Source organism: Rhipicephalus microplus, chromosome X, assembly GCF_043290135.1.
Source record: "Rhipicephalus microplus isolate Deutch F79 chromosome X, USDA_Rmic, whole genome shotgun sequence".
NCBI lineage: Eukaryota > Metazoa > Arthropoda > Arachnida > Ixodida > Ixodidae > Rhipicephalus > Rhipicephalus microplus.
The window spans coordinates 23,712,616-23,729,073 of NC_134710.1; the positions used below are offsets into that span (position 1 = coordinate 23,712,616).

Below are 16,458 nucleotides of genomic sequence, written 5' to 3' on the forward strand. Positions count from 1 at the left end.
AACTATAACATTCAAAGGTGAATATCTGCCTTGAAAAGTCAACGTCGGCCACATTCGGCATCCTGTATACGACCGTTAATCTCAAGGTTACTCCAACAGCACAAATGTTGGAGGTTTGGACACGTGAGCGCCGTGTATCAAAGAATGATAATTCGCTTACGCTGCGCCGAACCACACGCCGCAGACTCCTTCGATGCCATGGTAATCAAGTGCCGCAGATTTCTTGGGTGCCCCGACGTTTCGTCAAATGACTGTCCAAAGACAGAGAAGGAAAATGAGATCCATGAGCAGATGGTGCGAGACCATTAATCTCGTCGGGAAGCTGTCGCTGCCGTCGCTGTGGCGCTCCCACTGACGTATCGGTTCATAGGACTCCGTGACATGCAGTTCACAGGTGACGCCTTCTTCTTTGCTTCCTAGACCAGACACGTTCGAGTCAGTTTCTGAAAACAGAACCGCACCAGAGCACATGGACACCGAAGTACGACTGGCATTACCAAAGTTGCAGCCAGAGCCACAGTCAGAATCACAACCATAGCTAAAGGCACAACACAATCAACAGAAACTCGAATATTCGCAGCAGACATTGACCGAGCTAACAACAGCGCTGATTCCCCACGCCTTGCCAGAAAAAGAGCAGGCATTCCTGATATGCTACGATCTCTTCTGGACACCACATTTATGCTTTTGAATAAGCTAAATACACAGACCATCCGAACTGGTTGTCAGAAGAGGTTTTCAATCCAGCTTTTCCAGCTCTTCAGTAATCACCACGGATCACCAGCGACCCTCTCAAAGTCCGCGAGTTCCCAGTCGCACGTCTGAACCCTGATGCAATGTAGGTCAGAGGAGCTCCGGCCTCAGTGCCCGACTTTACTTCTTCGTATGTGCAGCGCTCTTTTTCTCATTCTGTTTTTATTTTGGAATCCCCATTCCCTTATCCCCTTTAATGGGAAGCAAACGTCTAGTTCATCTTGCATTTTCCTCTTCTTACTTTCTCTCTCTCTTTATGTACTCTCCAAAGCTTGATGTATGTTTTTTTAGTCTCGTATTCCCCGCCTAATTTGATGTCTCAGTCTAAACAGGATGATCTTGTTGCCCTCCGAATTACACTTGGTTTATCTCGTGAGGCGCAATCTGTTCCTCTACTCATCGAAGCCCATGCAGTAGTTGCCTCTGACGCGGCATGCAAATGGGCAGTGCAGCGCCATTTGAGGGCATGCACAGAGCATGCCAGATGGTAAACCCCTTATTAGTCACTTCACTCAGCACCCGAGCTTTCGCAAGGACAAGATGGCGGCATTGTTTATTAAGATTGCTGGTATGTAGTTCAACAGATCCTACTACCTCCACAACAACGAAAGAGCATGACAAATGCCACTTCTGCACTTATCTTTCCATATCCGGAATACGCAAAACGTCTGACCATCCCGTTTCAGCACTATTTCAGTGGACCTAGTCACACTTATTTGAAAATTTTGACTCCTATCTTAGAGTATTAACGAACGCACCTGTACGCAACGACAGCCAAGGTGCATCTACACCCTTTTTTTGACCTGCGACTACAATATCAGATGGCCTTTTTGTTTTTTTTTCATTGAAATAATAAAAAAATAAACGAAAGAGTTATTACCACCAGTACTTGGCGACGGCTACCCCTTTTGTTTCGTACACCGCATCCATCTTTATTAACTGTGAAACTTTCAGCGATTCATGTTGCCCTGAACCACGTTCAAGAAGAATTCGCAGCATCGAAGGTTGTCGTACAAACAGAGTCCCGTGCTGTCTTTAGCAGGTTAATAAAAATATTCTGATGGCTCAACTACATGCGGTATCATAGAATATACCACAAAAAATTGATCTCTCATGAGGTGTCCCTCATTTGTCAGTGGATTCCTTTGCATGTGGCAATTGCTGGCGATGAAGAGGCTGATCACCTCGCTACAAGTAGTGCCCACAACGAATGTGACTGCCCATATAGTATATACTTGTTTGACAAGGCTCGTTTGCTGATCCGGGACAACCTTCTGAAGCAGCACCCCGACCAGCGTGTCGAAAGGGAATTGTTTTCTCCCGGTACTCGTGGTCGCGGATCGCCAACATGCATCACATCATAGCACCTGCTTTTATTGTACTATTATTTATTTATTTATTTAATTATTTATTTATTTACTTATTTATCTATTTATTTTTTCAAAATACCTTACAGACCCAACAGGGCAATGTGTAAGGAGAGCATAAAAGAAATACATACACGAATTCATGCAATTTCCATACAAACAATACCACGAACTAATTGTCAATTATTATACAAGTCCTAACAGGAATAACAATGAGAAAATAATAATAATAATTTTAATAGGAATACAACGACAATGAACATTAGATGAGTATACGCGTGAGATAATTACGTAGAGCAAGTTTTAAAAAAACAAGCACAAATTGTGAAAAGACTTTACATTATTCAAAGTAAAACATCACTGAATAAAACACAACAGAACTGAATGGCATGTTAGTATTCAAACAATCAAACAAAATAAGTTTAAAGCAAGAGAAAAAAAAGCGAGATACTAGTAGTGAATAAACGTGTAGGTTCCGATTTCGATATGAATAAAACGAGCAGTTAATCCTAGAAATGGGTGAGTATAAGGTGCCGGAATTTTTCCCGGTTGCGTTCAGCTACGATTTCCTTTGGAAGGCTGTTCCACATGCGGATGACACGGGGGAATGCAGATGAGTTAAAAATGTATGTTTTACCGTATATGCGTGTGAATGAACGATGATTATTTAGTCTCTTTGATGTGAATGTAGCTGTTTGCAATGTCATTGATATGTTTGCAATGTCATATTGATTATGTTAACCATCCCTTTTTTAATAACCCTAAACAGGGTTTTTAAGGTAATAAAATGGAATAAAGAATCGTCGGAAACGTATAGACAATTCATGATGTACGTTTTTTAGCTCTTGTTAGGCACTCGAACACATATTTTTAGAGTGTATCGCATTCGCTATGCAGCGAGCAATGCTCATCAAGCATTATGTACTTGTTCGACTTAAGTGCACGATCCGTGATGCTTGCCTGTTGCCTGGAGGATGTGTGGATCATTGTGACCCATTAAGCCATGCTAACCTTTTTAAACAAAACCGATTTGGTCTCACGTTTGTAGATATTTTCCAACGTGACTAATGATTTGTGCATGCGTCTGTGTTTTTTCCTTCCTCTCCCTCCTCCCCTTCCTTTTATTACCTACTATCTCCCTTTCCTCTTGTGTTTCTCCTTCCCAAAGGAGTAGGCAGACATTGCGCCCATTTAGGTAGCAGTTGTCAGCCTCTTCCTTTCTTAAATATTCTCTGCCTTGTGTCCTTTTTTTTTTATTTGGCGTGTGTATTCAAACCCAGTGAAACCCTTTGCCATTTTTATGCCTGTAAAGCGTGCTTTCATTTTCACTTTACAGTAACGCAACGAAAAAAACTTCACACTCACAGCAGGGCATTTTCTGTTGTAGGGCACTCAATTTGGTAAATAAGTTTTGCGAAAGCCCGAAAAGTGAACGATGGTTCGAAAAAAGCAAAACTGAATTCTCGTCTATGGATCTAATTCACATAGCCAATACAGGGCGGGGTGGAAAGGGAAGACGTGGTTGCACCTCTGTCGATAATTTGCGATTTTGTTTTTGATTGATTGATTGATATGTGGGGTTTAACGTCCCAAAACCACTATATGATTATGAGAGACGCCGTAGTGGAGGGTTCCGGAAATTTCGACCACCTTGGGTTCTTTAACGTGCACCCAAATCTGAGCACACGGGCCTACAACATTTCCGCCTCCATCGGAAATGCAGCCGCCGCAGCCGGGATTTGAACCCGCGACCTGCGGGTCAGCAGCCGAGTGCCTTAGCCACTAGGCGATTTTGTTTTTGTATATACCACACACACACACACACACACAAACACACACACACACACACACACACACACACACACACACACACACACACACACACACACACACACACACACACACACACACACACACACACACACACACACACACACACACACACACACACACACACACCACACACACACACACACACACACACACACACACACACGCACACATACACGCGCGCGCGCGCACACACAAGCACAAGTTGAGGGGGAGACCACCACGAGAGCACCCTGTATGCGGCTAGATAGATAGATAGATAGATGCTAATAGTACATGCAGTATGGAAACTTCCATATAACTGATTTTTAGTAGGTCTACTTTGACTTCGCACAATTAGTTACAAAGTGACAAACGTTTTACGTGCTATGCAGGTGGCATCATCAATGTACAGTGGTGACAACAACATCCAAATCAACAACAATAAAAAACAGCTGACGTCGATCAGTGCACTAAACACACATGATGTTGCAATCGTTCCCAGAAGTCCTTCCCTTTCTCCTTTCCCCGTTGTTTCCTTTCCTGAGGTAGCGTCGTTGCATTGTTTAGATGAAAGCTATGCCCTGTGCGGCAGTGTTGAACAAGTTCCGTCTAACATGAGCGAGGCCAAGGAGGAGGTTGATTGGGGGCTTCAAACCCTCCGCGAAGTATTTCGATTTTGCTTCCTTATGCACACGTACAAACGCACGAAGGAACATTAAATATAATTGACCCCCCCCCCCCCCCAAAAAAAAAATGAAGTGTCTGGCTGTCATCTTGCCTTCTGAGAACGCATTGCATATAGTTGACATTAGCAACCTTTCCTTTTGTGGTTAATTCCTCATTTCTTGCTGGCCGTTTCCCCGATGTAATTTTGTCGCTTCAGGATTCTCGCGTCGTACTTGGAGATGACTCTACACTGTTCGTGTTCTGGTGTGTGATCTTTCGAGTTTTCGAAGACATGTCGCAATATCTGTATGTTTAGCGGACGCAAAACTCTTGGAAATGGTCTTGTACACCTTGAAGCGCATATATGGAGTGAACGTCAATAGAATTCGTCTTCACTGGTTAGGAAGTTTACTTACCGCGACGTGCGTTTTTATTTAACGAATTCTATCATTTAGCACATATTACATGCCTTAGTTTGTACGGTAACGGAAAAATAACGAGGTTTTTTTACCCCGTAATTGTAACTGTAAGAAGTTAATTTTGAAAACTTGGTAATTGTTACTGTAACTAAGTAATTTTTTTTTCTCAGGGAATTGTTACTTCTTACTGATAACGTGGCCCTCACGGCTTGCGGGCTTTCTCTCTACAGATTTTTTTATGGCCTGCTGCTGAAATCGAGCTCTACATTTATAATTTCTTATTATTATTCTGAGCCACCAGTTTTTTTTTTGTTGGTGGAGCCTATGGACAGCTTGCGCTGTACCCAAATGGTTACACCGTTGATGCTTTCAATAAAGTCAAAGTCTAGGTAAGTTGGTACATGGCGCTGAAGCATAAGACAATCAATAAGACTGCGGACAAGGGAGAGAAGTGACACTACGCAAGGTAGAATGCGAAATTTTTCAAGCATATTATGTCAACATGTATCATGACGTTTGTGTCAGCATAAATTTCAATAATGCGGAAGAAGTGTGAGTTTCAGTCACTCTGGTCATGAAATTTCAGCTTTCAAGCAGGCTGATTTTTGTTTTTTGTGAACAGTGCATGCGCCTTGGCTCTTCTAGAAGTTGTTGTTAGCTAGTAAAGCACAGTTGCTAGTCCAGTAGTTATTTGTCATTTCTCTTTTTGCCCTCCGTTTTCTTGATTAGTTTATGCTTTAGCGTCGATGTTCTCAGTCACGCTTTACAGAGCAAAATAATTTGCACCACCACATTAAAAAAGTTATTCTTTTCAATTTCACGCAGTGGTACTTGTTTCAAAATTGATATTTACTTGAGCTGTACATGCAAAGAGGCAAAGCTGATATTTTCTTGAACTGTGCCTGCAAAGAGGCAAAGCTGCTGGTGAGGATCAGGTAACATCAGATCTGCTGAAAGATGGAGGACAGATTGTGTTAGAAAAACTAGCCACCCTGTTTACGAGGTGTCTCCTGACGGGAAGAGTACCAGAGTCTTGGAAAAACGCTAACATCATTTTAATACATAAGAAAGGAGATGACAAGGACTTGAAGAATTACAGGCCGATTAGCTTGCTCTCTGTAGTATACAAGCTATTTACAAAGGTGATTGCTAACAGAGTAAAGAAAACATTAGAATTCAATCAACCAAAGGAACAAGCAGGATTTCGAACAGGCTACTCAACAATAGACCACATTCATACTATCAATCAGGTAATAGAGAAATGCTCTGAATATAACCAACCACTATACATAGCACTCGTAGATTACTAGAAGGCGTTTGATTCAGTAGAAATATCAGCAGTCATGCAGACACTGTGGAATATGGGTTTCGACGAAAGATATATACACATCCTGGAATAAGTATACAGAGGATCAACTGCTACCATAGTGCTTCATAAAGAAAGCAACAGAATACCAACCAAGAAGGGTGTAAGGCAGGGGGATACCATCTCCCCAATGCTATTTACCGCGTGATTACAGGAAGTTTTCAGAAGCCTAGAATGGGAACAGTTAGGAATAAAAGTTAATGGAGAGTACCTTAGTAACCTGCGCTTCGCCAATGACATTGCATTGCTGAGTAACTCAGGGGACGAATTGCAACTCATGATTACGGAGTTAGACAAGGAGTGCAAAAAGGTGGGTGTTCAAATGAATCTGCAGAAAACGAAAGTAATGTATAACAACCTCAGAAAAGAGCAGCGCTTCGAGATAGGTAATAGTGCACTTCAAGTTGTAAAAGACTATGTCTACTTAGGGCAGGTAACAACCGCGGAGCCGAACCACGAGATTGAAGTAACTAGAAGAATAAGAATGGGGTGGAGCACATTTGGCAAGCACTCTCAAATTATGACAGGTAGATTGCCACTATCCCTCAAGAGGAAGGTATATAATAGCTCTATCTTGCCGGTAATTAGCTACGGAGCAGAAACCTGGAGACTTACAAAGAGGGTTCAGCCTAAATTGAGGACGACGCAGCGAGCAATGGAAAGGAAAATGGTAGGTGTAACATTAAGAGACAAGAAGAGAGTAGAGTGGATTAGGGAACAAACGGGGGTTAAGGATATCATAGCTGAAATCAAGAAGAAAAAATGGACATAGGCCGGGCATGTAGCACGTAGACAGGATAACCGCTGGTCGTTAAGGGTAACTAACTGGATTCCCAGAAAAGGCAAGCGGGTTAGGGGGACACAGAAGGTTAGGTGGGAAGATGAGATTAAGAAGTTTGCGGGTATAAATTGGCAGCATCAAGCACAGGACCGGGTTAACTGGCGGAACATGGGAGAGGCCTTTGTCCGGCAGTAAACGTAGTCAGGCTGATGATGATAATAATAATAATAATGATGATGATGATGATGATGATGAGCTGTAAACTATAATTGACCAAATAACGATCAGAACCGCTTTCCCGTCTTCATGGATGCTTCCATCCATCCATCCATCCATCCATCCATCCATCCATCCATCCATCCATCCATCCATCCATCCATCCATCCATCCATCCATCCATCCATCCATCCATCCATCCGTCCGTCCGTCTGTCCGTCCGTCCGTCCGTCTGTCTGTCTGTCTGTCTGTCTGTCTGTCTGTCTGTCTGTCTGTCTGTCTGTCTGTCTGTCTGTCTGTCTGTCTGTCTGTCTGTCTGTCTGGCAGCCTATGACTTTTAGCTCCCCTGGCTGTTTGGATGATGTGATTTATACAAAAATTAGCGAGACTTAACATGACTGCATGACGAGCATAAGTGAGTAGTCATAACATTAAAAATAATGGCATGCATGTCATGAAGGTACTAATTTTCATGTCATGGTCTTGCTGCAAGCTCCTGCGGAGGTTTCGTTCACATGACATATCGCAAAACTGGTGTGGTATGACATCACTGCATTGCGAACATAAGTGACAGGGCCTCACGCGGAAGTTGGGACATGCGTGTCGTGTAAGAACATGACTACATGCCACGCTCATAATGCGCTCGTGGTCGTTTCACTCGCTTCACATACACCAAATTTAGTATTTGATTTGAATAGATGGTGAAGGTATGTGACTGTTGCAAACATGATAATCATGGCATGCGTGTCATGTAAAACATGACTACATGCCATGCTAATGATGCACTTGCGGCCGTTTTGCTAGCTTCACACACACGAAATTCGGTATAACATGACGCGAGTGGACGACGAAGGAAAATGACACGTCCAAACATGATAATCATGGCACGCGTGTCATGTAAAACATGACAACATGCTACGTTCATAATGTGCTTGCGGCCATTTCGCTAGCTTCACATATGCCAAATTTGGTTCTACGCGACATGAACAGACGACGAAGGTAAGTGACACGTCCAAACATGATAATCGAGACATGCTTGTCATGTAAAATATGGCTACACGCTAAGCTCATAGTATGCTTGCGGCCGTTTCGCTAGCTCCTAATATACCAAATTTGGCAGTACGTGACGTGAATGGACGACGAACACAAATGCCAGGCGCAAACATGGTAATCCTGACATGGAAGTAATGTACGGTATAATTTACGTCCGCCTCGTAGCGCTGTGCTGATCTTAATGTGACAATTCAACCTACCTCATTCGCGCTTCGCATATAATCGATTCCCACTGTACGTAGAATCTACCATTTTTTTATTTACCAGCGCGTTAAGCGTCAATCTGTAAACGCCCTTAGTTAGCTCTCGTCTTGTACGTGTGTCATTTGTGCGTGAGCAGCGCGCTGCACGTTTCGATGTACTAGCCGTTTTCAGCCTTATGTTCCAAGTGGTTGCTATCACATTCATTGCTTCTCATTACGGCGAAACTGTGGCTTTTTTGTCTTCTGAAACGTCCATACTGAGCATACATGTACTCTGTGTAGTACAGAGTGTAGCGCGCGAAAACAAGCTTAGGAGTTGTTAGAACGAAGTGGTGAGAAATACCGGGCGTTTGGGCCCAGATGGAAGCGACTATCGTCGATGCGCGCCCTCCACGAAAGGCGAACTGCCTTGAAATGTTTTCGCGCTTATAAATATTCATAATGGTGCCGCGCCACCTCCTTCTTGTTGTAGGGATATTCGTCGTGTGGATGAACGTTTTTTAGGATGCCTTAAAAGAATTTAAAGCGTCTCTAGCGAGCATATATGGGAGGAAGTTACCCGGAGATCTTGAACATATACTGTCGATGAATAGGCTTAATAGATATCACATTCTGGCTTAGTACTATAACGTACTGTGCTTTTCTTTTTGTATGTTTTCTTTAGTATGGTAGCCTGCAGGCGAATAATCCTAATCTTGATAACGTAATTCTTCGTGCGCAAACGTGTTTCGTGGAGGCAGTGTTTTTCACCAAATTTCTAAACGAGTCTCGTGGTGGCATGGCGAACAAACCGGTGAAGGGACGACGGGAACGAAAATAGGTTCCTGCTAAGGAAAAAGAAATAAGAGGAGGGACCACAAAGCAAAGTTTGTTGGGCATCATCAAGGCCACTGGAAGTCCCGATATTTAATCGTGTTGTTTGATGCCAGCGCCAATGCAAAAGTTGTAGGCTAGCGATGCCCGTATGTACTATCTTCGAGCGAAAGCTTCATCGTGAAACGTTTCGAAAAGCAGTTGCATTTTCATCGACCCGTACATGACGGATGTCCGGAGTCAAAGGGCTTTCACTCTGGAAGGTCAAGTTAAGTGAAAGAGCGCCAGGAGATACTTTATGGCGCGGCATTGTCTATATGCAGAGCCGCGTCCTCGGTATTCTGAAAACATAAGCAATTTATGAACTATGAACCATCTAGCTATAAATGCCAGCTTCCATCATCGAAACGTGAGCACCCCTGTAGTAAGCACATCCTGCGACACTTTTGGCTGACCACCTTCCAGTAGCTACCGGAACGCCAGTATAAGAAGCGTGGAAAACCGGATGTACCCTTTTCAGTTTTACTCGTCTCACAGAATGAACGTCGTCAGTAAATGTTTGGATCCTTGGAAAGCGCAGTTTCATGTGCACACTTGTTTAGTTAATTATAGCTCAAATAATCAGTTAGCGGTATTACACAAGGGCTTGGTGTATTCATTCGGTAATGGTTTCGATAGATGCCTTTAAAGATGCAATGCTGGAGTAGTTCACGACATTGGAAGGATGACGGTTCCAGTTATTTGCCGTTCGGAGGACTTAAGAAGAGCAGTATAGTGCGAGATGCAGGGGGAGAAACGACGTTTGGGTGGCTGTGACGGTATGACGTGTGATGTGCATGCTCGATAAAGTAATGATAAAACTCTGAAAAAAAGGCACATTCTCGCAATCTTGTGGCTCTGTTCAAGAGTTCAAAGAGTTCAAGCATATTTTAGGTTCAGTGATAGTTTAGCGTGGCAAGAATAGTCGTGGTTAATAAACCTTAAGCGTCATTTTGCGTGGATTCTCGTGTTAATTTCAGTTTCTTACCATAATATTGCCACGGTCACTCAGTTCTGTATTATTTATGTGATTTGGCCTCACACGCGAAATCTATGACTGCCGCTCTGCGCAGCAATCGCCTTAATGTTTGAGAAACTTCACGATTGTTTCAGACTTTTGTAAAATTTCGCACACGGCGCGAGTTGATGAGTTTGTTCTTGACGCGAACACCAGTAAAAATGATGAAACTTTTAATAGATTATTCATGAAATACAGTGCGTTGAGATCATCGACGACCGACGATTGCTATTGTTGCCGCACGTGTTTCATTTTTTTTGCTGGGCATACGTTCACCCACAAGACATTTTAATCCTTACCGGCTTGAGTTCTGCGTACATCAGCGTCACAAGCCCGAGACATATGGCGGCGATGTTTGACCGCCAATGTACCATACGCCCGACGGGAAGCCATTAACCAAGCCTATGCCGAGAAGGAGAAGGCACCGAAGCCATCGTGGGTCACAGAGTCAGCCGGAGGCAGCAATAACTCAAGCCTGAATGCGGGCTGCTTCCTTCCCGAAAGACCAGGAAGGCCGTGACTTTGACAACGATTGCAGCGGTTATACTCTTGATTATGTCTGGCTTAAAGGGCTGAGTATAGACTGAAAATCGGACATTTCTACCACTTGTATCCTAGATAAAGCCAGTACTTAAGCAGGACCTAATTAGGAGTGTATGACAGCTCCGGTGCTGCCTACATCGATCCTGCTTCGGAGACCCAAGGAGCCGCCAACTTTCTGCAGAGCCTTGCTTGGGCACTCCTAAAGCTGGCTCGAAGCATACGATACGGTCGTTGTCTTCAACAAGACTCGCTTGCTGGATTCCATGCCGACCGCTTGTGCCCTCGCGATCTCCGACGTCAGCGTAGCTCGGGCCGACTGGGCTGGCCGTACGTCATCTCATGACGCCGATCTCCGACGACAGCGTAGCTATGACCTACTGGACTTGCCCTACGCCATCTCCTGACGCCGACAAGAGCTCTCGCAAGTGGCGCCCCGTCCTCGGACTCCTGTGACCGTGTTTCCATCTTTCCTATCTCTCCTATCCCCTCGATATGTCCTCGCTCGCTGTCCCAGTGCATATCTCTCTTTCTAAACCTTTAATCCTATCCTTTTATTCCCTCCTCACCCTATCCCTTGTGAGCTACTGTTGAGGTGTCGCACCCTGATGCAGACAGTTACGGGGCTCACTTTTCTCTTATTTTCCCTCTTATAACCACTTCTCTGTCTTCAACAACTGGAGCTGTGAGCACAAGCTGCGTCGCACCGATTTCACTTCGACAGGCTCAGCTAAGATATGGTTAGAAAATAAAGACTAAACCCTGACAGCATCGGGGAATATTAATACCTAAGGCTGAAATAAAATAAATTTGTAGTCAGGCTGACAATGCTTTATAATACTTTCTAATCAGCGTTTATCTACGTCCACCCGAACTCAGCTGAAACCAAACCAGTAAATATGGAGGAGCCCGGATCGACACCACGCATTCGATGACATATAGAAAATATGTCTTTTAAACAAATTATACCGTCCGACAAGTTGTCCTTTGTGGAAGGCAACAGCCACGCTCTGATGAAGCGTATAGTCAATAATAACTGTTGGGGTTTAACATCCGAAAACCACCACATATCATTATGAGAGACGCTGTAGTGGGAGCCTTCAGAAATTTGGACCCCCTGTAGCTTTTAAACGTGCACCTAAATCTGAGCACATGAGCTTCGAGCATTCTTGCCTTCATCCCATCTGCCAGGGCCGGGATTCGATCTCGCGACCTGCTGGTCAGCAGTGGAACACCATAACCTCAAGATCACCGCGTAGGCAAGCTGCAGAAAACCTCATGTACATATAATACATGTACAACATGTTCATTGAAGAACTCCTTGGGTTTTGCGAACACGACACGAGATTGGCATGAGCGTATAGTGCGGCAGTCCGTATTACCGCCTGCGGTTCTTTGGCGAGTGCCTAAATCTAAGCATCTGGGCGTTATTGCAGCTCTCCCAAATCGGAAAGCCGTGGCCTGGAATCAAAACGACGACCTCAAGCTTAGCCAAGGTTTAGCCGTTAAGTCACCTAGGCGGATAAAATTATATATCCGTCGTACATGGGAAGAAGCAGCAGCACGGTTTTGCTGTGACGTGTTATTGTGTTCTTCTGGGTGGAGGTTCTTTGTTGCACGACAGCGTTACTTCCTTGAGTGAACCCATGCTCGTCAAACAACATGTTCCTATTCATCGCAATTAATTTTTCGGAGGCTTATAGTGGAGAAATATTGACAAACAAAGGTTAATGAGCGATTGCTTGGGCATTGCTTATGTGCCACCCACGAACACTTTTCGTTAAAATTTTGTGCTCTGCGGGGAAATGATTCAGAGATGACCGCCTTCAAAACGCTTTGATTTCATAAATTGATAGAAGCACGAAGCAGACTTATACGTAACAGTTTTAGCGTTCCGCGAGGCGAGTAAGTTGCATTATAAAACGCGCTATTGAAAGTCTATAAGAGATCGAGCTCAAGCCCATCGTTTTTTTTCTTCCCCTGCTTGCTTCCTCTTCATTCTTCGTTTCCTCGTAGCATGCACCCTGCAGTAAAGTCCCTTGCGCTTTAAAACGTCACCTGATCCTTAAGCTATTCATCCGCATCACATCATGTGCCGTTAACTTTACTAAGTTTTCCTTTTTACTTCCACTTTAAGTGCATACATTTCTTGCGTTGTCTTCCGCAATATATCAAAATGGTGACATTATTTGGCAAATCGTACACTTGAAGAATCGGCTTCATATGATTGGTGAAAATACGCGTCTCCCAAAATCATGCCCACATCTCAACTTGCGACTTTGGTAGCACACCGGTATTTTTCTTGTGAATGAAGTTTCGTGCGCACACACACACACACACACACACACACACACACACACACACACACACACACACACACACACACACACACACACACACACACACACACACACACACACACACACACACACACACACACACACACACACACACACACACACACACACACACACACACACACACACACGCCACACGCACACACACACACACACACACACACACACACACACGCACGCACGCACGCACGCACGCACGAAAAGAAAAGAAAAAACGACTGCCTGTGCTTTCTTCCTTTCTTGTCCGTGTTTTTTGCGCAAAATGTCATTCACGATGCAATACCAACTGAGGCCTATCGTTCGGTTTTTCTAAGTGTTATTTTCCCGATGTGAAATGCGGTCAAACATCCTGCGTTTAAATTTCAGTCAAGAACCGAGAAAGACTGGTCGAAAAGGTCAAACTGGATCAAGGTCTGACCCGGGCTCCTTAGCAACGACGCCAATTATCGGAGATTTTGAAGGTAAGCGGGCTCACCCTGCAGAGGAGTCATGCGGGTACTTTCAAGATGATGATTATTATTATACGAAATTTGTTGCGGCACCATAATAAGGCTAGCCAGATACTAGTGAACTGAGTTCATAGACAGCCAATCCAAAGGGGTGTGTTTGTTTTTTGTGTGTGTACTGTCGGAGCTGATTCCTATAATTTTTGACAACATAAGATAAAAGTGCCAATACCAATCAAAACCCATAATAATGGTCGTTTTGTTGAAGTTGTGAATAAGATTATTTACTTATTTCTGTTTTACCAAGTTCATCGAAGTTAATCTAATCTAGGACAAGTTATACAGTTAGTTTACCATGAATATAAATCCTACCGAACATAACCAGTTCTGGTGTATAATAAAGAGAAAAGCTTAATGCCCATTCTTTTATCTTTGTGAATACTTTTTCTTCAAGATTTGTTTTTCAATTTTTCGGCAGCAGGCCACGGAAGTGCATTACAGATTAATAATGAAGGAACAGTTTTGCGTCCAGGTTGCATTGATGATTGATGAATAAGGCGGTATCACGACTCTGCGAAGAATATTTTCTGTTTGTTTTCTGTAATTATGTCCTTCTGGTACTAAAGGGGACACCAATCTGCAACGTCAATGTTTTAATCTATACTCGCTAGGTCGTGACATTTTCTTTACAGCATGCACTACATGCCCCCATCAGAATGTGGCAAGTGGCGGAGCATCAGTGATCGCCCACAGCAACAGCAGGCCACTGCCACTGATCTACTTGTGGCCGATTGAGCTTACGAGCAGCTTGAGTGATTGATATGTAGGGTTTAACGTCCCAAAACCACCATACGATTATGAGAGACGCCGTAGTGGAGGGCTCCGGAAATTTCGACCACCTGGGGTTTAACATGCACCCAAATCTGAGCACACAGGCCTACAGCATTTCCGCCTCCATCGGAAATGCAGCCGCTGCAGCCGGGATTCGATCCCGCGACCTGCGGGTCAGCAACCGAGTACCTTAGCCACTAGACCACCGCGGCGAGGCGTTAGACGAGCAGCGCTTGTAATGCATACAAGTTAGATAAAGACCCTCCATCGCCTTCTGTAAGACACACCAAGAGCACTGAACGGGTGTGATGGCCTAGATAACACGCGAGGAGCGTAGACTTTCTTTTGGAGAAGACTCGAGAATCGTTCAGTCATGAAAGTTATAGATATAAAATGGAACATCGCCGAGTACAAATCGGTCCCATGCTCAAGTTTGCGCAAACACAGAGGAGGAAGAACGGAGACGGTGAGATGAACGGCATCGCCAAGTATTGTTCAAGAGTGGGCTCGATACAGTTGCGTGCGGAACGCATGGCGGCACATGAAGGCAACAGCGGGCGTCGCTCTGAGACAGCCGTATACAGCGCACGGCTGACGTTTTCGCTCAGGTACGCGCTGAAGCGTTCGCTCTCGTTGTGTCTCGTGCGTTGCGTTCCCATTGGCTACTTGCTCGCGTGCCAGAAGTCTGCCCGCTATAGCATTTGCTGTTTGGTTTTGCATGCCCCCTGACCTTTGTTGTGTAGCGAACAAATTTCCATCCAGTCTTGTTGCTACGCTTGCCTTCGCCACTGAGTACACGCATGTATTATGCGAAGTAGTTGCTGAATAGGACCTAGCGTTTGGAGTGTTGCATAGAGACGAAAGATACTGGGGATGCCGACTGTTTCAGCAAACGCCATGCGTACTTTTAAAGGCACATTATCTTCTGTCTGCCGGCCTGAATGAGGTTTATACGTAAAAAGGAGCGTTTTTTTATTTCTATGCAGAAGTAGCAAAACGGTAAGTAGACAATTTTATTTGCTATGTTTGGCTTGCGAAGTCTCAGGTGGTGGAGCCCTTAGCTCATTTGCTGCTGCAACAGTCCCGGTCAATCAGTCTTCGCTGGTCGTCCAGGACTGTGTTGGAAAGAACGGCTTCCAATCGGGAGGGTGAAGGCCGGGCGGTTCGGGGAACTGCCACGTGATAGGATAAGTCTTCACTAGTTCTTCTTTCAGAGATGCGAATGCAAGCACTTGCTGAACAGGGCGGAAGAAAGACTGACTGACAGAGAGGATGGTTCATGACCGTAGCTGAATGTAGATTATAGCCTCGTTTCTTTCTATGGAATCACTCTAGCAAAAGGTTTTGCACCAGGTGTATCTTATCTACAAACATCATATTATACATGACTTCGTGTGCTTAATTCAAAGCGTGCTGGCTGCTTTTCATTCACTGTTGACCTGCCATGTGGCAGGGCTTATGGAAGCCAATATAGAATGCATTTACGACAAAATACTAGCTTTAGTTCTAAGCTTGAAACTTGTACATGTTGCAGTGTGCGTTACTCAAGCAGTCTGCCGGACATGATAGCGCTTTTGTGTGACACAGCCATTGTCGCAAACGTGGAACCGGCCGCGTTGGCCCAGAGGCTATCGGCTAGCGAGCGCGAGGTTCGATTCTCGACGATTACGATGGAGACAAAACGCGAAATAATTTCGCGCGTCCTTTGGATGTACATAAAAAAGTAATGATGAGTAGTAAAAGTGGGATTGGAGCTTTCCAAACACAGCAATTGTCGA

The 16,458-nt window shown here is 44.3% G+C and overlaps 2 protein-coding genes across 2 annotated transcripts in view; one reads left to right on the forward strand and one right to left on the reverse strand.

Annotated features, from left to right (window-relative positions):
• LOC142777498 (uncharacterized) overlaps positions 1-16,458 on the reverse strand; it is a 101,025-nt gene that overhangs the window by 79,617 nt on the left and 4,950 nt on the right. The gene's annotated exons all lie outside the window — the stretch shown is intronic.
• Positions 1-16,458, forward strand: part of LOC142777497 (uncharacterized) — a 42,229-nt gene that overhangs the window by 13,857 nt on the left and 11,914 nt on the right. Inside the window, exon 2 of the mRNA XM_075881977.1 lies at positions 13,770-13,864. Coding sequence (XP_075738092.1) covers positions 13,770-13,820 — 51 coding nt within the window. The 3' untranslated portion in view covers positions 13,821-13,864. The remainder of the gene's footprint in view (positions 1-13,769; positions 13,865-16,458) is intronic.